At 45.9% G+C, this 20,596-nt stretch overlaps 1 protein-coding gene across 2 annotated transcripts in view; it reads right to left on the bottom strand.

Annotated features, from left to right (window-relative positions):
- Positions 1-2,040: 2,040 nt before the first annotated feature.
- Positions 2,041-20,596, bottom strand: part of LOC133268341 (BEN domain-containing protein 5) — a 951,280-nt gene continuing 932,724 nt past the window's right edge. For both annotated transcript variants that reach the window (XM_061451279.1, XM_061451280.1), the window contains exons 12-13: positions 14,014-14,110; positions 2,041-2,353 (exon numbers count right to left, since the gene is read on the bottom strand). In XM_061451279.1, coding sequence (XP_061307263.1) covers positions 2,230-2,353; positions 14,014-14,110 — 221 coding nt within the window. In that variant the 3' untranslated portion in view covers positions 2,041-2,229. The remainder of the gene's footprint in view (positions 2,354-14,013; positions 14,111-20,596) is intronic.

Genomic DNA, 20,596 nt, shown 5'->3' with positions numbered 1-20,596 from the left:
AATTCAAAGGAGAACTTGTCCCCCCTCTGCGTACCTTCTAATCCATATCTCCAAGAGGTCATTTTAATTATCACACTGTCAGTGCTATTCATTACTGTGCTTTTGGAGGCAGAACCAGCGCTGTGCCTCTTGGATGCCTTGGAATTCATCATCTGAAGGCATTTTATTCTCCCTAAAAACATGCACAGTTTAACCCCCTTACCTTGAAATACTGATAATATGAGGTGTGCTTGGTGTTTTAGATCATTCTCCTTCCAGTGGGATATCTCGTTTTCAACCAAGTTACCCTTACCAGAGAGAAGCTAACTAATCAAAGTCCAGCTAACGGTTGGCTAATGCACAGACACATCAAGTTTTGTCAGATCCTGAGTAGCCTGTCCTTTTTCAGAGGCATGGAAAGCCAGATTTTTGTCCTGACTTTTACCTGCTCACTCTTTCTGTCCTAAAGTAACATAAACTGGGTGGGAAATGTGCCAGCAGCTCCCAGGTCTGTTATGATGGGGCTCCAGAAGTGCATGTGAGGTCTGAGACACATCACAGACCTCAGCCTTGGCCCTGCTTGCTTCATGTTTACTGGAATGGAAAGGACCTTAAGGACCTTAGAGAGAACTTGCTTCTATCTATAGATATGGGACTGTATTCAAAGACAGATGAGCCCATATGAGGGCCTACTAGCTCTCTGGCTGTGTGAATGCAACCCAGGCTGCTTTCAGTTCTTCCTAGGGTCACACCTTGGTTCAGTGTTGGTCATGTTCAGGCTTTGCAGCCAGGTCTCCATTGCTGAAGAATCAGGGGGTACTTTCACAGGGACAATAAATTTAGCTTACCCAAATGGTCTGTTTTAGCCTATAGTTCTCGGGTTTTCTCATACATTTTATCTCCAGGATGCATTCTTCTCAAAGGTCACTGCAAGGAGCCAGCCGTCTGACTCGCATAGCACTTGAGTCCTGGGAAAGAGAGGAGCAACCAACCCAGCTCTTTTACTAGAGAACAGTGTCTGGGGATACTGCTTCTTCAGGGCCACACAGCACCAGGAGGAGCACATTCTGCCTTGTTTCATACTGCTTTCTTCACCTTCAGTTTGGTTCATCTGCTCACTAGGTCTCGGCACCTTCTCTCCTCCGAGGCATTGCTGCAGCCCAGCTCCTAGCAGAAGACACTGAAGCTTCCCAAGGCTTCTGATGGGTTGCCAAGGAGCACTTCTAAGTGCACTGTCCCTTCCCATCCCACCGGACACACTGAGACACCCCTTAGAATCACCCTGTTCTATTCTCCTGTTTGAGAACCACTGTCTTCCTGCTTCAGTTCCACATCACTGGCAGATGTTTCAGCTAATCACACACCACAGGAGACAAGACTGCCTAGTGACAATGGATTTTTGTGGACATTTCACATGTAATGGGAAGGTGGGGAGGTTTTTGGGGGGGTTTTACAGTATGAGCACAATACTGTTTGTTACCCCTTTCAGCACTAACCGTAGCTCACACTGCCTCAGCCGTACATCTGTTGTGAAGCCCCATCTTTCTAGACCCCAGCCAGTTTTCTGCTGGAAGGCAGCGGTTCCTGCCTGTTAGACAGGTCTTGCAGCAAGTTTCATGCCTGCAGCCTGACAGTAACATCTCTCATATGACCCTTTTCCTCAAATGATCTGATAGAAGAGCAAAAAACCTAACCATGCAGAGGATGATGAACGGCACACTGAGGAGTGCCTGCCTGACTCCCAGAAGCTATTTATCAGGCTCTCTTAATGCAAGTTAACAGGGCTAGCACATGCAATTGGCATAAGAGCTTCTGAGCCTGACACTAAAAGGGGAGACATCACATGGTGCAGCAGGGGATCCAGGACTCCCTCGTTAGCTCATCCTATGGATTACCCCTTTAAAGAGAGAGCTGGTGGAGGAAGAGGAGGCTTTCTCATCTTGACAAATAGCTTTCCAGCCACTGCAAATGATTCCTGTAAATCTATAGGGTCACTCTTTTTTTTTTTTTTTCCCCTCCCCAGAGATGAAGGAAATAAGAAAAAAAAACAGAAAAAAGAAATTGATTTACCATCTATAAATAAAAAAGAATCAACAGTAAAATTTCACTACTTTCCCTCTCCCTCCTTCTTCCTTGGACTTTTACCTTAGAAATAGTTGTCTGGGAGGAAAAAAAAAGAGAAACACCATCAGTTCCATACTGCAGTGTGCTCCTCCACCTTGCCCCACAGACCAGCCCTCCTCTTCTCATTCATCTCCTGGAGAGAGGCTGGTCCTTCAGATGAGCCTGACTCCTCTTCTCTGGCTTGCCTCCAGCATGGCTGCTCCCTTGTCCCCGCTGGGTAGTGCCTTTAAAAAGGGGCAGTTTTTCCTTCCTGCCAAAGAAGAGAGAGAAAGGACAGGTGTTGTGAACCACTGCGGTGTTTGAGCAGCAGGTAAGCCCCATGAGGGTGTGCTCCGAGGAGAAGCCGTGTGTAAAGTCTCACAGTGAAGTGCATCTGTAAGGAAGGCTTTGGCAGCTGGAGACAAATTAGAGGTAGTAAAAAACCAGCTGGTCCCATTCTCCTCTGGTCAGAGCAGGGTTAGTCCTTCCAGGAGGCTTTGCGATAGCTCTGAGCTCTCCCTTTGGGTAGATGCACTTTTCCACTGTTCGCTCCTCACTGCACCTCTCACACGCCTGAAATGTTTCACATTTCTGCTCATTAACAGCCCTTGTATCACTGTGAATATTTCCTTCTGGGGCATATAGCGTTCACAGGTCTGTCTGCAGCTGGATTGTCCAGCTGTGATCACAGCTGGACCCAGCCCTTCAGTGACAGGCTACTACTGCATGGTTGGGGAACACCCAGAACCCAACATGATGCCAGTGCTTCCAGCATCCAGACCAGTGCCTTCAAAGAGCCTGATGCAACAGTGTCATTTCACTGTGATCATTAATTCCAGTTATTAAAGAATCATGCGAAACTTTAGTTGTCCCTGTAGTTTGGAGTGTGGCATTTCCAGTGCACCTTTTGGACTACAGTCCTAGCACAGCAGTGGGAGTTTAACTACTGACCTTCAAAGGAGCAGAGTTACAGCAAACACAAAGTGCTTTTGGAGTGATGCCCCAGGAGTTCATGGGCTAAGAACTGAGCTCCTCACAACTCTACACCACAGAAACAGCTCCTGGGCTTCCCACAGCCTTGCATGGAAGAACAGACCTACTCTGGAATGCTTTGGTTCCTGCCTGTTTCCCAAAATGCTGCTGGGTGTGTGTTTAGGGTGTGCACAGTGAATGCTTGCTGCTTTAAGGAAAAGTAAATATCTATCCTTTATTAGTGGTTAATTCTGTTATATTGTGCCTGATCTACCCTTTAAACACTCAGTCTGCTCCCTCCATTATCAGTTATCTGCTTGGTCTGGCTTGGATCTAGATGAGCTTTAAGGTCCCTTCCAACCCAGACCAGTCTGTGGTTCTGTGAGATGGAAACCCAGGTTTCTTGATCCCTCTGCCCTGACTCACCCAGAGGAACTGGGCCCCTCTAAACCTGCCTTCCCCACCACACAGACATGTATTTGTCAGTGCTTCTGCCTTTATTTGCAGAAGGTGGTTTTAAAATACATTTTAAATTAATTGAAATAACATAGGGGCTGATGGGGCGCAGGGTTTAGAGGGCTTTACCTCCACTAGCCCTCCCCTTGCACTGCTGTCAACAAGTTCAGCGTCTACTGCATCTCCGCAGTTCAATCACCAACCTAAGGCACAATGGTATTTTGATAAGAGAAACACTGAGACAAAAATAAGCAAATTAGGTCCCTGGGAGGGAGACCTGAAAGGCACACTGAAGTGAGAACAAGCCATTTCTCTGGTTCTGTGGGTAATTACATTGACATGTTCCTAGACAACGCTGCAGACCCAAACACAGCAGCAGCTGTGGACCAAACAGTCATGCAAAGCATACGCAAACCAGCTAGTCGATCCATCCCCTGCCCTGGGGCAGCATCAGCACTGCCGTGTCACTGCTGACAGCCTGCCTGCCTGCTCCCGGTGCTGGACAGGCAGGCAGGGCTTAGCTCTTCCATGTAGACACTCATTTCTCTGTGCGCACTCGTCCAGGCCACTAGAACAGCACTGCTGAATGTCACTCCTATTCTCATCTCCGCAAGTGAAGGAAACATAATATGAAACATACAAAGAGGATAAAAGTGGGTTTTAAACCTTCCTTTTCCCCACTTTTGGGTAACACAGAAAAAGGAAGTCCTAACCAACAGCACTTACAGATGGGATTTTTAGATACTGGCAATTTTTAGCAGGCATTCCGGCATCCACTGACCTGAAGCATCATGACCATCGACCACTGTTTACATCAGGTACTTGTGACAGAGCGATTTTTTTTGGACATAGAGCCAATTGACAGTCACGATCAAATCACAGCGCTGCTGTGTACTCATCGTACATACAACAGTTAATCTTGCAGGCATTCAAACTGGTTTGCAAATTGAAATCTCAGAGGCATAGCAATTACAATACCAAATTTATACCACATCACTCAGTCAACTAATTGTACATCCAAAAAATCACCACTTGAATAATCTGAATACATTCACCTTTACAGCTAAAAAACCCCCACATGCTTGATCTCAACACAGTTTTCAAGTTGCAGAACCCCATGGGGGAAAAGAAAGTGCCAACCTCTGATTCCAACAGCAAGATTGCTTCTATCTAAATACAGCAGATGCATAATTCACAGTGAGGTCAAACATCCTGGTGTTCCCAGTGATGCTCTTTTCTATGTTCTGCAAAACAAGGATATTCCTGTTGCTTCCCATAGCACTCTCAGCTCATCTGTAAGAAGACAAGCCCTATATACATCTACTTCAAACATACTTTACATGTTCTCACCCAAAACACTGCATCTGGGTTTCTAATTGTTAGGAAACCTTAAAGGTATTAAAACGAATCAGCAGACTTAGAAACAAGGCTAATGTTTTAGATGCCACTACCATAGGCATGTTTGTGGCATTTTGTGCCCCATTGGGGCATTTTGAGCTTGTTTCCATCCAGCAAAGCAAGTTGAGGTGGGGAGCAGTAGATTTGGGTTAGCGGCTTTGCAGCTGGTGTGTTAGAAGGCCAGAACTGAAGAGAATTTGTGTTTAAATTGCAAAGGGAGGAGAAAACAAAATTATCCAAGCCATGTGAGTGGGATCAAAAATGAACCATCAAGGCTGGAAAATGGCTAACCCCTGATCCCTGAAACCAAGAAATCTGCCTGCTGTAATGTAGCTGCTGATCTAATTCTTACAGTTTCCCCTCTATCCAGACGAGACACATTTCCATTGCGTCCATCGCAGCTAAACAATCACTGCGTGATTACTTCAAATGCTTCACTCTTAGGGATGCACAATTAGCCAGGCCCGTACTTGACACTACAAACAGAGCACAGTAGTTTCTGGGGATGTCTGACAAGTTTCAGTTGTAAAAGACACAAATCAAACGGCCCAGCAGTTAATGACAACCAGTGCCCTGGCAGTTAGGTAACGTGCGTGCTCCAAAACAAGGCCAATTAGAAGCAGTAAAAACAAATCTGGAATGTTAGAGCAAAAGTCAGAAATCCTCAGCCATTACCACAGCCTTGATTGTTCTTTTCTTTCCAAGTGGTCACCAGTGCTTGTTTCCAGGAAGTGGAGCACGCTTGCCACATCCCCACCCAACCACTACATCACATTATGATTTCTGGGCGATACAAACCCCATTGATGTGGTGCATAGAGAATCCCATCTCATCAGGTGTCACTACCTTTATGGATGTAGGGGCTGGTCCATGCTGCCTATAGAGAAGGCATCATAGAAGAGCCTACTCACCAGAAGAGTTTGCTGATGTCCCCCCTCTGCCACAGAAGGAGAGACATGGCTGCTTGTCATCCATCCCTTGGTAACCTGGCCTCCTTCCCCAGCTCACAGCAGCAAGGCATATCTGCTCCATCAAGGAGTGTATGGAGGCTGGAATAATTAGCTTGTAACTGGAACCATGTTATCACATAACAGAAGGAGCCACAGTTATAACATTTGTGGCTCAGACCCAGCCATTGTTATATACCTTTACTGACCCTGGAGCAGGAAGCTGCAGAGAGGACTGGAATAGGTTTTCTCTTTTCTCCTATCCTCCTATTTTCTAAGGAGCAGCAGGAGAATAATGGGTTACACTTACCTGATGAGATGCAGCAGAAAATGACAGTCCCTTGAGCTTGTTCAAGTTAGCAATGTGATATTGGGATTAGCGTGCTCTGTGCATCAGACATTACCCATGTCAGTCCACCACCACCACCACACATAGCAACTATCTGTGCTTTCAGAGTTCTCTGTCCTGCTCTTTAGACATAGAGGGAAAGTCCAGCCAGGGCTGAGGCATAAAATGACACAGATGCTGTAAATCTGCTTACTGAGCTCTGGCTTCCTCAGAGCAACGAGCCCAAGGAAGGAAATGGAAAGCAGGTGGCTATCTCCAGGCATATCTATGGAGGATGCCTGTGAGAGCTAATCCAAATACATTTAGGGTGTAAACGTAAAGCTGATTAGCAAAACCACAGTAAGCTCCTATGTGGATATGCTCCTTCAGAGTTAAAGTAGTCATAATTCAATTTAGTCATTTAGCTCATTTCCAAAAGTAAATTAAGGTGGAGTAGATTAAATTAAATCAAATCAGCTGACAGCACCTTCGTTTTGAAAGGGATTGTTAACATGGACCAAACCTACTTCATACAGTAATGCAGATTATTTCCTCCTGCTGGGCCACCCATCAGACACACTGGCTCCCTGGTTGGTCCTGAAGTATTTTTACACACCTTCTGTTCAGGGACTCCCTGAAAACAGGACCAAGCCATTTGTTTGCATGTGCTTTAGTGTGCGTGCGTGCTGAAATCCAGGGTAAAATCCTTCCAGCCGGCACCCTGGTTCCCAAGTGTTTGACAAGGTAATTGTTGTAATGCAGTATTTTGGTGAACCCTCTGCTGAGAGCTGGCCAAGCCCTGCAAACCTCCCCAGATTGTAAATGGATCCTTTTCACTGTACCCACGCAAAAGTGTCACCATTTAAAACCTGAAAGGTTTTCCTTAGCGACAGCTACAAGTATGGAGAGTTGCGTAAAACATGCAGACGTGTGTGGGAGTGAGCTGACAGATCATAATTACCAATACAGAAGGGGGAAAAAAGCCCCAGAAATTAATTTTTGAGGCAAAACATGTAATTTTCCTTTAAGCCGTAGTAGTGCTTCCATTACTAATGCAATTTACAGCTCCGGAAATCAGACTGAAGTTGTTTGACTCCTCAGCAGTTTTTTTTTGGTGTGTGTGTGTTAATTTTCCTTTTAAAGAGCACTGGCCAACATGGGAGGATAATGCAAAGGGATGCTTAGGTACTCATGTGAGCGTTGCACTGATTGAACACGCAGGGACCTCTGGCTGCGAGGTGGTGTTTCTGTGCTGGCTGGTAGGATGTGCACCCGTGCAGTCCTACCAGTAACACAGGGAAGACTTAAACGCAGTGTGGTCCCACTTGTCCATCCAAAAGCAGCACAGCTGTAGGGCACCCCGTGCACCAGGTCCTGGTGAAATCCCTGCGATAGGCTGAAATCCTCCCTCCAAGGGAGCCAAGATTTCATTTCCTCCTTTCTCTACAGATTGTAAGTGGTTTTGCTGACCTTTCTCTGGAGCAGCACTAGAGGAAGGGGAATAAACCATTTGCTGTGTCTGCACAATTCAAAGGCACTGACAGCAGCATTTATGATAGGGGCACTGGTTTGGTGCCTTGGGACTTTCTGTGAGTCCCTTCACCCCCTCAAGGGCATAGTAGGATTAGCTGCTGCTGTTACAAGTAGCCTGGGGAGGTGAAGGGCCTGTGTGTGGGCAAGGGGAATGGCCAGACCCACAAATGTCTTCAGGATTGCTCTGGGGAACTTCTCCTTGAAGACTCAAGTGAGTTTTATTTTGCAGTAAGAAAACCCCAAACTTATTAAATATGGAGACACTGAATTTGCTGTTAGTGCAGGGGCAGCCTCTCGGTGTGCCTGAAATGCGCAGCTGAATTCTGAGCAGCCTCCTTGCCCACATGGTTGGAGAATGTGTAGTTTGTTTGGCACACACAGACTTTGCATTCAAACCAGTTTGCTAACTGGGCTTTATTTTGCTATAGTAAAACAGGCTTATACCCTTATGCCCAAGGAATGACGGGCTCAAGGATGGTCAGCAGCATCGCTTCCCATGTGAGAAAAGTCATGAGAAAAAAAGGTGCCTGATTTTCCTCTCACTTTCAAAGCGTTGCAGTGCTACTGTGCCCTCAAAGCTGTGGAGTACTCCAGATCTGAGAGTTCAGATTTGTTCTAGTACATCTTTTCTATTTATTGGACTCTGCTCCCCTCTTCACCACTGAAAATGGTGGTGGTGGTGGGGAATGATAAGGCAGTGATTTAGGTTTGGGAGAAGTAAGCTGGAATGGCAGTAACAGAGCCCCTAGAGGAGAAGCTGTCTATGTAAAGTTTCACTCCCAGCTCGCTTCACTCCCACCTCTCATGTCAGTCATGGCCAGGTCAGAGAAAGCATTACCAGATGTCGGTAAAACCTCAGAAATCCTAAAGGCAAAGCTTAAAAGTGTAGAGAGGAGTTTTCCTGAAACACAGGAAGGAGCAGACTGGGATGAACATCTCAGACGCAGCACGTGCCAGAAAGCAGCAAATGCCCGAGCCTGTAAGACCACACAACCCCAGGACACAGCTTTTCAGTGTCAGTGTGGGTCTCAGAAATCGAAAGGCTGAGCTGTCCTGGCAGAAGTGCCTCTGATCAGACTGTGCCCATACACAGGAAGACATTCCCCAGCTGCACCCAATGTGATGCCGATGAAGGAGCCCATCACCTCTGAGGATGATGGGACAGTCCCGTGGGCACATCCAGCCTGTTGGATATGGAGCTCTGAGCTCATACATCATCATTAAGGCTGCAAAGTCAAGCAGCAAGAGGAGGAATTGCCAGAACAAAGGCTGTCAGTGCAATTTTAATTCAGCCTCCTGGCAGATATGCCTTCTGATGTGGTCTTTAATTACCTCATCACAGCCTACTTTTCCTTCAACAAGACTGCTGCTTCATTCAGGGCACAGTGGACAGATGGCGATTAATGAAGGGCCAGTCAATATTTTGTTCTGTCCTTTTTTGTTCCGTGTGTGGCCCCAGGCATTATTTGCTGCATGCCATCAAATCCCTGCTCTTAGACAGAATTATTCATCTTCTCCTGGACTTCTCTCTCATGTGAATCAGTGCAGCAACTGTGAGCTTCCCACATAGGAGGGAATTTCTTTCCCAATACTCCTGTAAGCAGGAGTTGCAGATGCTCAATGAGGCCCAGGTGTGATTTTTGGGGGTACCCACATTGTGCCTATTCAAAACCTCTAACCTCAGCTGTAAGCACTCAGCACTTCCATAATTTGAACTCCAACATGTTCAGAAAATGAGAAACATGGAACTGGTGGCTCTTAGAGAAAAAACGTCCATGGTTTAAAGAGGCAACAGCTCCTCTGCTGATGCTGCGCTGGAGCAGAGCTCTGTAAGTGGGCAGAGTGAAAGAACAGAGCAATGCTGATATGGGCAAAGGGTGGACTTAAGGCAGTGCAAGGTGACTGGCGTGTGTGAATTTTGCAGCAAAAGTTCTGTTTCCCTACCTTAGCCATTCCCTGTAACAGCTGTTCTCTGCTTTCTCTTAATCTCTTACAAGCTTCTCACCTTTTACCAATGATTTTAGAGGAGGACATCTCTCCCTTTCAACCTAAGTAATCTTAACCTTTACTCTGACACAAGTAGAAAGAGGTGAGTGCAGGACAGAGATTCTGTAAGAGGAGATGCTCCCTGTGCCACATGCAGCATCAAAGGGGGCCCACTCAAATGCTTTCCAGTGGCAGCAGAATTTGCTGGTCAGCGAGCAGCTTAAAAAAGGACAGCAGCAAGAAGAGAGGAAGGGCATGAACCTCCATTGCCACCCAACAACTCCTTTCTGCACTGCACTCTCATGCTCTGTGCCCACTTAACCCAGCCTTAGAGAGACGTCTTTCTATCCAGGATGGACTTTCCTGAGCCTGTCTGAAACACAAGTGGTAGTGCTCTCCTCTCCAGCAGCACAGAGGTCTCTTCCTCTGTCAGAAATTCATAGGCCTGTTGGCTTGTCACTCCAGAAAATGTCCATCATTTTCAGCAAAGCTTTTAATTCATTAGCTCCCATAGGAAACCATTCTAACCTTCCTGCCCTCCCCAGCTGAGTCATCGATGCTTTCCTATCTTGCTGCAGACACATCACCTTCAGGAAAATAGTTTCTTAGCATGCTGATAACAACATTCTCTTTCTGAACTGGATGCTTGTTTGGGATCACAGGGTCTTCCCATGGTGAGGACTGCAGGACACATTGGGGTTACTGTTTGAAGCAAGTCCTGACCTTCCCTTGCAGGCTGTGGGAAGCCCTGCATGGCCACTGGGCTGGGCTGCTGGCGAACTGGGGGAAAGGGGCTGAAGGGTTCTTGGAGGGCCTGGATGAGCTGCATGGGAGAATAACCGTGCTTGACAGGGAGGAGGTAAAGAATGAACTGTCCAAGAGGTTAAGGCAGTGCTGAAAAAAAAGCCCTTTAAGCATTTCATTTTCATATATGGCCTCTCTACAGAGTCAGTGTACAGTCCAAAGGTTTTTTCAGGGATCTGAGCTACCTGGGGACTTGAGGTTTGCCCAAAGATTCCTCTGGTTACAGAGAGAGCAGAAGCTTCTAAGCTTTATGTCTATGGTCTGCAACTGTGAACACATCCTCTTGCTGGTGAGGCATCAGGATTGCTCAGTGCAGAGACAGGCACTCACCCTGACCCTTCATAGACCACCACAATGATGACTTCAACATTAATTTCTAGGAACCAACCACTCAGGGACAAATCACAGCACCCATGGTTCCTGCACACTGTCTGGCCCAGCAAATACTTGAGGGCTCCAGCCCTAACTTCACTTTCATGGTGGCTTGTTGGGAAGCCAGTGGAGCCTGACTCCCAGGAGGGTGGTGGACACAGTTCCACAGCAAGGAACTGAAGACCCATCTTCAGGGGATGCTTGTCCCAGGGACTTCTGTAGAGAAGGGCAGGTGGAATTTAACCAGCTGACCACTTGGATTCACTTACAGCACACAAGCATCTTATGCAGATGCAGCTATTTCTCCTTCCCCCTTGAAATAAGCTGCACATGTGTATGGGATAGAAGAGGCTACCCCAGCCCCAGCCTCAAACTTGGTTCTGTAACCAGAGATGCATCAGTTCTTGCTTCTTGCTCCAGATGTTCCTAATTCATTTCCAACTAACCTGCCCACATTGCCTATGCTCTAGGGTGGCTATTGTCCATACAGCCTGACTGCATGGCCTAAGATCTTGAAAGGAATTTGGGTGCCAGCCGCATTTCTGACCCTGAGGACCATCTTTCCCTTTCTGTGCTTCAATTTCCTTCTCTGAAACGTGGTGATAGCAACGCAAACGTTTCCTTCTTTGAGATCATTCAGTCAGATGTGCTCTGGAAGCACTGCAGGTTGTTGCTATTTCCAGGGCTATCGTTATAGCACATTTTGGCTGCACTAATTCCTTCAGACGGAAATTGTTCTGCCTGTAGTAGGCTGGGACAAAGCAGCCAATTAGTTGTCCCTTACACGTTTATTAACTCTGCAGCTTTCTTTCAATGAGGATGTGGAATCTGGTAATGTTTTAATATATTTTCATAAACTGTGGGCACAACATGTCCTGTTTCAAGCTAACAACCATGCCATATAATTAGTCCTGATTACACAGATATCTAGTATCATTTTACATATTCCAATCCTTTCCTAGTGCCATTGCTCAGCCAAGGCATATTTAAAGCCACAGCCGTCTCCCTTCTGTTTCCCAGCAGTTTGCAAGATTTTCCTTTGGGCAGGTTTGCAGTTAACATGAGAGTTTCAAAACAATTTCATTTCATTGATGTACATTATATATATATATATGTGTGTGTGCATGTATGTATATATAGATATAGATAGATAGGTACACACAGGCTCTGATCAAATGTCAGGTGACAAAGCCCGGGATACAAATAGAAGTCATTTGCCTACTCACAGGGAAAAACCAGTATTAAATTAACAATGTGAATCTTTAAAAATCTATTCCTTAAACATCTGTTTGCTTTGGGCTGAATATTCACCATGTTTAGGATTTTACTGCAAGGTAGAACTCCCCAAACAAAAGATCCCTCACCCCATTAGGCTCTGGTGGGGGAGCGAGAAAAGTCTGCTCTGTGCAACCCGATTATAGATGTGTATCTTTCCCTGCTGGCGTGGCTGTCTCTATAGAGATGGACATGGATATTTGATGAGATTAAAATGCTTCAGTTACCAGTGTCAGTGGTTCTTTAATTTAAAATGAAGAAAGCAAACAAACATTCCTTTTGATGAGGTAACTGAATGATGCTTCGGAAAAGCACTTTGCTGTCAGGTGGTAATTAGGTTCAGTAATAGTTGTGGGTTTTTAGCCTTGGAGGCTGTGGCCCCTGGGAGTCTGAGAGAAATGATACATTCAATTTCCGGAGGAGAGGAAGATGCTGGATGCTTTTTCTTTACTAACCCTGCAGGTCTGTGCAGATAAGAACATTCAGAACTGCAGCGCTGACAATCCTCCTTGAGCTAGGCTAAACTGTTTTGTCAAGATCACGGACAGGGAAAGGGAGATGGACTCAAAGCAGGGCATTTAAACACAATCAGGCTGGCTCTGACCACATATATAAGGAGCTACCAGAATGGCTGTGCTGATAGGATATTTTAAAGGCTGCAGAAGGAATTCCAGCAATTGCTCTATGGTCTGGGCTGATATTTGTGACATCCATCTTAGGCATCACTAGGAAACCTTCAGTAGGAAAGTGTTCCTTTGCGAAAAAGCAACTGTTCCCACAGGTACTTTTTTAAGCTGGGAGTAGGGGGAAAGTGGGGAGAAGAAGGGAGTGAATTTCAAGGCTCAGCTGCCTCCCTTGCCAATGTGAAATTGCCTTTTCCATTGCAAAATACAAGCTATTTTTAGTTGTGCTATTAAGAGTTGAAACCAAAATGAAACATTCCAATTGGCCCAAATGCATTTAATTGGAAGTTTTGAGTTTGGAGGTATCATTGCTATCTTCTCAGAACTGAAGGGAATTCTGGATATAGTGTTTCCCATGAAATAGGAGCTCTGGTTCCTGTTCTGCTCCCCTGCTCACATTATTACCCGGCTTTGCCTGTTCAAGGAATGATGGATCTCAACAAATGGTTCAGTGGCATTCCCCATGCTCCCCACACAAGCTAAGAGACACTGAAAGGATACCAGTTGGCCAACACCACACATGCAGCCAGCAGCACTGCAGGGATTCAAACTTGGGCATTTCAAACCCTCTGTTAACACCTTTGTGCGTTGCTCACCAATGCCTTACTTCACATCCAAAAAGACTTCCCCTTGTCCAAACATCCAATGAGCTGGTTTTAAAGCTGAAGTAAGGACTTACGGTGAGAGGGGATCCCTGGGTAAAGGGCCCCAGTTGGACTGCCAGAAGGAACCTGCCATCCGGCTGCCAACACTATGGCAGGTCCAAGGGGAGATGAAGAACTCTGCCTTTAGCACAGTAATTTCCTGAAGTGCTGAAAGTTTTCACTTCTAGAACTTAAACTTTTTGAAATAAAATGGGTCTGATTTCCCTCTCACTCTCAGGAAATAAATGAAGGGTAGGTCCATCAAAGACACTGGTGTGACATTGGTGTGTAGCAGACAGAATTCAAGGAAGATATCGACATCTCCAAAATCCTCTGAATATTTTTTTCAGACATAACCCAGGTATCTTTCCTGATCATAAATGCTTTATTTCCAAATGGAATTTCAATAAAACAAGCGCGGTTAGACTAGCACGCTTGTTATGAAGCCATAATGCAGTAGCACTAAAGTTTAGTCATGAAAGGTATTAAAAAAGCAGCCCTGCTAAAGCAAGAGAAATTGCTTTCTGACCTACCGAGTCTTAGGAGTTGGTGCTAGTGGTCCCTCCACCAAGGAGTTCAGCCTGTAGTAATCCAAGAACGTCCTGGCCACATTTCTTCCAAGCTTCATATCTGTGAGTTTTTAATTAAGGAGCATTTTTTTTGAAATAATTAATAATAATAAAAAGCAGAGTCTAAAGGTAAATTACTGCTATTTGATGCATGAGCAAGTTTTACATTAACCATCCCACAGTGCTTAGGCTTCAGGCAAAATGACTTACACAAGCAGATAAAGTGGGGCTCATCATCTTTGCTTCTTGTTTTCATAGGCAGATGCTGCATAAAACCACAGACAGGAGGAAGTAATCTCCCTTTTCCCCCATGCCTGGTTGCAGATCCCTGTGGTTGTCATGAAGTAATACATTAGACAAAAGGGGTCCTCCAGTTTCCATGTTCAGGGAAAATAATTACCTAAATGTTTGAATACAGGAATCATTTCTGTGTTTGTATCCAGCAAACAAGGTCAGCAATGTCATGGTATGAACCAGCTGTGGACCAGTGTACAAACTCAAGGTTAGGATGCAAGCCAAAGCCATCCAAACCTTTATCACTGACCCCCATGTTGTCCATCCTAGGAGAACAGACAGTTCTTTGTGCTGTATTCAGGACCTGAAATGGTCATTTTAGCACTAAAATGGAAGGACAGTAGACTACCTTAAGGATGTCAGCAGTAACTCCAGAGGCTCTTCTCTCCTCACTAGGCACAGTTCCTCCTTCAGTTAATCCTAAACCAAGACTAGGCAGGTGCTGTGCATCAGAGACCTTGCAGGCACAGGAACCAGACCTTCTTGATGACTCAGTTTCCTAAAAAAAAGCTGAATCACCTGGGAATGCATTGAAAAACAATCGTAGGCAACATATGCATGGCGTGAATCTCCTGCTCATGTGAAATGTTAGCACTAGGTCTGCCTGTTACACAGCATCACCTGCTTATCATCTACAGGGTGATATCCAATGGAGAGAAATGCAGTCAGTGCCATTATCCACAGCTTTATTATGGGGGCTGTCTCCTTTATTTGCCGGTTTTGAACTGATGCCTATCTATGCTACAGTAACCACATCTCTAGGACACTGCCCCAGATGGTCACTGTAATGGCCATTTCGGGAGTGCTGATGCAGTAGGAGGGGTGGGTACATAGCCTAGGGAATCTAAATACACGTCGGGATCTAAAAGCCCAGCAGTCCAGGAAAATAACGCATTGCTGGGTTGTTTTGTGTGCCTGTTCTGCTTTATCAATAGTTATCTGCTGATGTTTCCGTTGGAGGAAAATTCCAGAAGTGCAGCATCCCAAGGGCTTCCAGCAGCGCCTGTGAAGATGCTAGCTTCTAAATGAAGCTCTTATTACCCACCCACTTACATTAGACACATCAAAACAAGTGAGCATGAGACATCAGATTCAGGCATCACTCTGAGATCTTTCTCATTTATTTCTTTATTTAAAGGGGAGGCTGAACTGATGTGACTCAGTCTTTAGCTCTAGTGTGGCAAAAAGCCAGCCACCAGCACTGCAGTCAAGACCGGTTCTAGTGGCTGAAGATGACTCCTGACACTGCTTTTCTATCCAGTGATCTGGTCCCACTTTTCCAGTTCCCACTGCTGTGCCTGAGGATGGCTGCATGCATCTATCCCTTCTGTTTCAGGGTCTATCCTGATATGCTATCATTGTGATCCTAATACCATACGTGCTGCAGGCATCTATATTCTTCTGCACAGGAGTACAGCAGAGCCTGAACAGCTGGTGTTCACGGCTGTTGTCTGCGTGGACAGGGAGAGCTGGTTGTGTGAAACAGCACCGGCTGTTGCAGGGCTGCAGCAGTACCCAGTGAGCTCCCTGCAGCCTGCCAGCACTGACGGACAAGACTAACAGTACCGTACGTGCATGGAAGTCGAGGAAGTTGGAGGCAGCTGCAGGATTATCCGTTCGAGCGAGGGCAGCATTGCTTTGACAGTGTTTTGTGATTGTGACTGGAATTTGGGGGTGGCTGGGGCCAGCTTGGTTTCTGCAGATGTGAACTCAAAGCAGAGGCAGAGGTTAAAGAGTTCAAAGTAGTCTGAGAAAGTGAGAGAGGAGAGGGCTGCCAAACACGGAAGGGATTGAGGAGACTAACATGGCTTGATCTTGTGGTTTCTTTCATTTACTCGGCACTTTAAAGACATAAAGTGGTAATTGGACTCAGTAAAGTCTCTAGGACATTCTGTCACTGCCAATCTCAGAAGGCTCCTCTGCCAGAAGTGGCCCTGTTGCCCTTTTCTTTGTCTCTACCTTGCTCCTTGTGTTTGCACAGTGGGAAATACCTAACCTGCTGTCCCGGGAGAAGAAGCCCTTTGATGAGACTGGGTGCAGACAAGGAAGTGGCTACCTGAGCTCCTACAAGGGTGCCTTACAACTCTGCCTTAACCCTGACCTGTAGGAATCCAGTTCTACTGCTGAACTTAGGTTTTAGGAATAGCTTTCTAAAGGTAGGGATAGTTAACCACTAGAATAACCTGCCTTAGTACATCTGGAAATCTCCAGTCTTCAAGATCAGGTTAAACACACAGCTGACACAGCTGGTTTAAAGATAACCGGTCCTGTGTGAAGGAAGTGTAGAAGGGCCTCTAAGGCCACTTCATCCCATTTTTCTACAGTTCTTAACAGGTTTTGCAGCCCGCACAGACCTTCTGTTTGCTAAGATTACCAGGCAAGGTAGAGGCATTTTGAAGAGCACAGACACACAGGTATGTGGGCAGTGGGAAGACACCTGTGCCACATGCAGCCACTGAAAAGTCACGAAATGGGGACAGCTTTCAGTCAGCATTGATGGAAGGAAACTCAAACCAGCATGGGGTAAAAAATGTGCATGTTCTAATACCGGTCTCTCAAGCCATCCTACTGCCTCTGCATTGCCTGCTGCCTCTGTAAAGGATGAGCAGTTTCTGTCATGGAAATCAGGGAATTGATATATAAAATAGCAGTAACAGTCTCTCCATGTGACTGCCTCACCTGGGCGAGGAATGTCCTGACTCACTCAGTAAGTGCAGGGGGCACATGTATGCGGAACCAGTGGAGGGAAACAAATCCAAGCAATGACATTTGCATTTAATTCAGGTACATGGAACACCCGGACTCCACTTTGGCCTACAGGATGTGATAAACACATAAATAACTGCAACTACAACCAGAACCCACGTTCAGTGGGTGGATTGGTTGGGTGGTTGGTTGGTTTTAAACCTCGTTCCTTTCTGCCATGGCACATGCTGTGCTTTTGCCCACAGGAACTCCCTTCCTTGCTTGAGCTGCTCTTGATAGAAGGCCATTTCATTTCCCAGGTATTCCCATCATGGTTGTTCAGCTCATATGAGACAGTAGAAATCGATTTGGGAGAGTCATGGAGGAACCACCTGAATCTTCACCTTCACTACTGTCTGCAACTCCATTTTCTCTCCCTTCCTGGAGATCCCAAGATCCCTTCTGCAAAGGCACTTCTCACAGCACTCACTCTGAATAGCATCAGTGGTTTTGGGGAGATTTCAGGACAGTCTGTGCACGACTGCCAAATTTCGCAGATGTTGGGAAGCTCAAGAATCATGCTGGGCTCTGCAAAATCCCCATATTTATGATCCCTACCATGCCTCACACCCCAAAGCTTCCAGCTCTGCTAAGGAAAGAGGACAAAGGCATAGGGAATCTCATAAGCCGTTACTAGTTTTCAACTAGGATTCATCGATTCTATTGTGAACAGTCTGCTTAAGCTGGAGCTTCTAGAAGCACAGGCACAGCCTTGTTCTGTCTGTGCATGAAGGCAATAAAAATCTCAATTTGGAAACCAGTTAGCAGTACAAGTCATTAGGGGCGGTACTAAATGTTGCTGCTTTAATAGCTCACTGATCATTTAATAATGTCTCTGGTGCAGAGCATGGTGGCACCATTTGCTCCCTTTTGTTTTGCTTTTTGAAATTCAGGGTCATTCCACTTTCAAGTGAGTGGATTATCTCTTTTTCTCCCCTTTTGCCAGACACTGCAAACTGCTTTAAATAATTAGGAAAAGGATAGCTCCTTCAAATTCACCATCTTGTTTCCATAAGGTCCAGTGTCACTGCTTTGGAACAGGAATAGAAACCGTGGTGGTGGTAAGGATTTGACAAGGGCAAAACAGTTAGCAGCCCCCACTCATCTTTGATAAGTCCTGTGGGGTCTCTGCCAGGCAGATTGGATCTCTGGTTTTATGTCTCATCTAGAGGACGGCACCTCCATCAATGTGAAACACTGCGCTGGGTTATTAGCTTATGGAATTCGTCCAAGTTTAGTCCTAAACAGGATTTAAAATCGTGACCATTCAATCCAGAGGCACCACTGACCAGACCCAGGCAAGTCTTTTGTTTCAGACAAACAGCTTTAAGTTAGCCTAAAGACAGAGAGACAGGGAAAAAAAATAAGTAGGAAAGGGAGAAAAAGGAGAGGGAGAATGAGACACAAAAAGATGAATCTTTTTAATAGCTCAAATTAAAAACCAGAAAAAGCTCTTTGTTCAAGAACACTGAATTCTATAGCAAATCTCAGCCCGCCACAACAATCCCGTTATTTATGAAAAGAGGGTTATTTTGTGTGGGAGAGTCCCTGATGGCTGTGGTCAGCTAGCATACTGTCAGCTTCATACATTCTCAAGAGAAATATGGATGAGGTTTTCTCGTGTGTTTAAAACAGCTCCCATCAATGGATGAAACCCCTTCCTGACTTGAACAAGAGCTGTAATGGAAAACAGCATTACATGGCTTTAAACCACTGTGTTATAACAAGGCAAGCCTGATCAGAACTAGTCCTCTATTTTAGCAGAGCTGTTTTCACCAGTTACTTGTTCCATCTCACAGGGTTAACACTGTTCTCTAGTAAATAAGAGATGGTGCCCATATCACGTCTAATTGGGGGAGCAAAGTGTAGTTGAGGCAATATAGAGACTTGGTGGCAGGGGAGGTGAGGGGTGAGAGGGGCTATTCTATAGCTTTTCACTACCATTTATCAAGGTGCAAGCCTGGATGCTAATGATGCATCCTTCCCTGAGACTGTCATCTATGGAAACAAGATTCACAATGTTCTGTGTATCTGGTTACCTGTTTCAAAGGAGGAAGCTTCTAAAAGGGAGAGGTGGGGGAATAGGACTTACCCTGTCCTCTCTATTGACTTCCAAGAGAGCAGGATTTGGCCAGGCAAGCACTAAAGCTTCAGGGTATTGGTTTTGCAGGGCTGTGAGGAACATGTGGGCATGCATGGGGAGAGTCTGCTACTTCCAATGAGACCAGAGAATAGCTCTAGTGTAAGAACCAGGCTTGATGTGGGAAGTACCGATGTCACCCTCTCATGGTACTCAGCAGGTCAAGCTAGAGAAATGTAACCAGAAAGTCCAGCCCTAAAATCTAGAAATGCCCCAAAAACAAGCAGCCTGGAAATAGCAACCAGACTTTCCCAAAGGAGAGTATTTCTGTTCCCAACAGCCTCAGTTTCCAATCTCTGTATCTGGGACAGATACTTTTGGAAATGGAACGTAACAGCGATGATGAGTCTTCATTTTTATTCCTCTGGTGTGTTATCAGGGGAGGAACTGAGTGGAAAGATCCCTGACTGACTATTTCAGGCTTTCAGGCCCTTTTCCTGAAATGCCTGATTGTAGTGGAAGAAATTACGAAGATGGAAGTTGGGCGCTCTTCTCCCTGAGTAATCAGAGGCCTGTAATTTTCTCTCCTCCTCTGAAAGAGGAGGTTGGAGAGCAGGTATCTTGGAGAGCACTGTTTTATCTCTGTCAGAGGGACTGTGCTGCAAAGGCCAGGCTGTATTTCCCATGAGCTCATTTCAGTATCAGCTATTGCTTCTGCCCTTCTGACGAACCAAACTGAAACAGACAGATCCCAGCTAACATCTGGGTGTGGGGAACAGAGGGATCTCAAGGCAGAGAGAGAAAAAGGCAAGAGGGTGGAGGTGCTGCCCAGGAGCCAAGCATTCCTGACCATGCTGGGGTGCTGCCATTGAAGGTCAGCAGAGACTCAAGGGGAGCAGACGGCAGTGTGGTCTTGCACCCGTGCGCCCCAACCCTCCCTCTGCAGTGGGGAAGCCACCCAAGTGAACAACACATTTTGCTACCGCTGAAAACCTCCATGCAATACTGAGCTGCAGAGCTGCTACCCCACGTGGCCATGAAAAGGGAGCACTTGGTTCAACATATGATTCAAGACACACCAATAGGGAAAGGAAAATCAGGCTGTCCAGAGCAAGCACAGAAATAGAGAGGAGTGAGATGTCTCAGACACTGCCAAAGCAACACTAGAAACACAACAGGACCACTGCCCTTTTTTACCTCTGAATCCACATGCCAGTTACCAGCTCTATAAGCATGATTTTGCAGGGACGCCTCTGACTGCTGCTCCATTATCCTGATGCTATCTTCACATTGCTCCGTGTAAATTACATTTTATCCATCTTACGGTCCTTCTACTCCAGTGGGAGATGGAAATGGGCCCTCCTGTAAATGGTAATCTGCCCTAAACTATAAAATGACCAAAGAAAATGGTTTATTTAATATCTTAGC

Source organism: Pezoporus flaviventris, unplaced genomic scaffold (genome assembly GCF_033815535.1).
Source record: "Pezoporus flaviventris isolate CSIRO_AGI_PZ_B2104156 unplaced genomic scaffold, CSIRO_AGI_Pfla_v1 ptg000013l, whole genome shotgun sequence".
NCBI lineage: Eukaryota > Metazoa > Chordata > Aves > Psittaciformes > Psittacidae > Pezoporus > Pezoporus flaviventris.
This window is presented reverse-complemented; position numbering and strand designations above follow the sequence as displayed.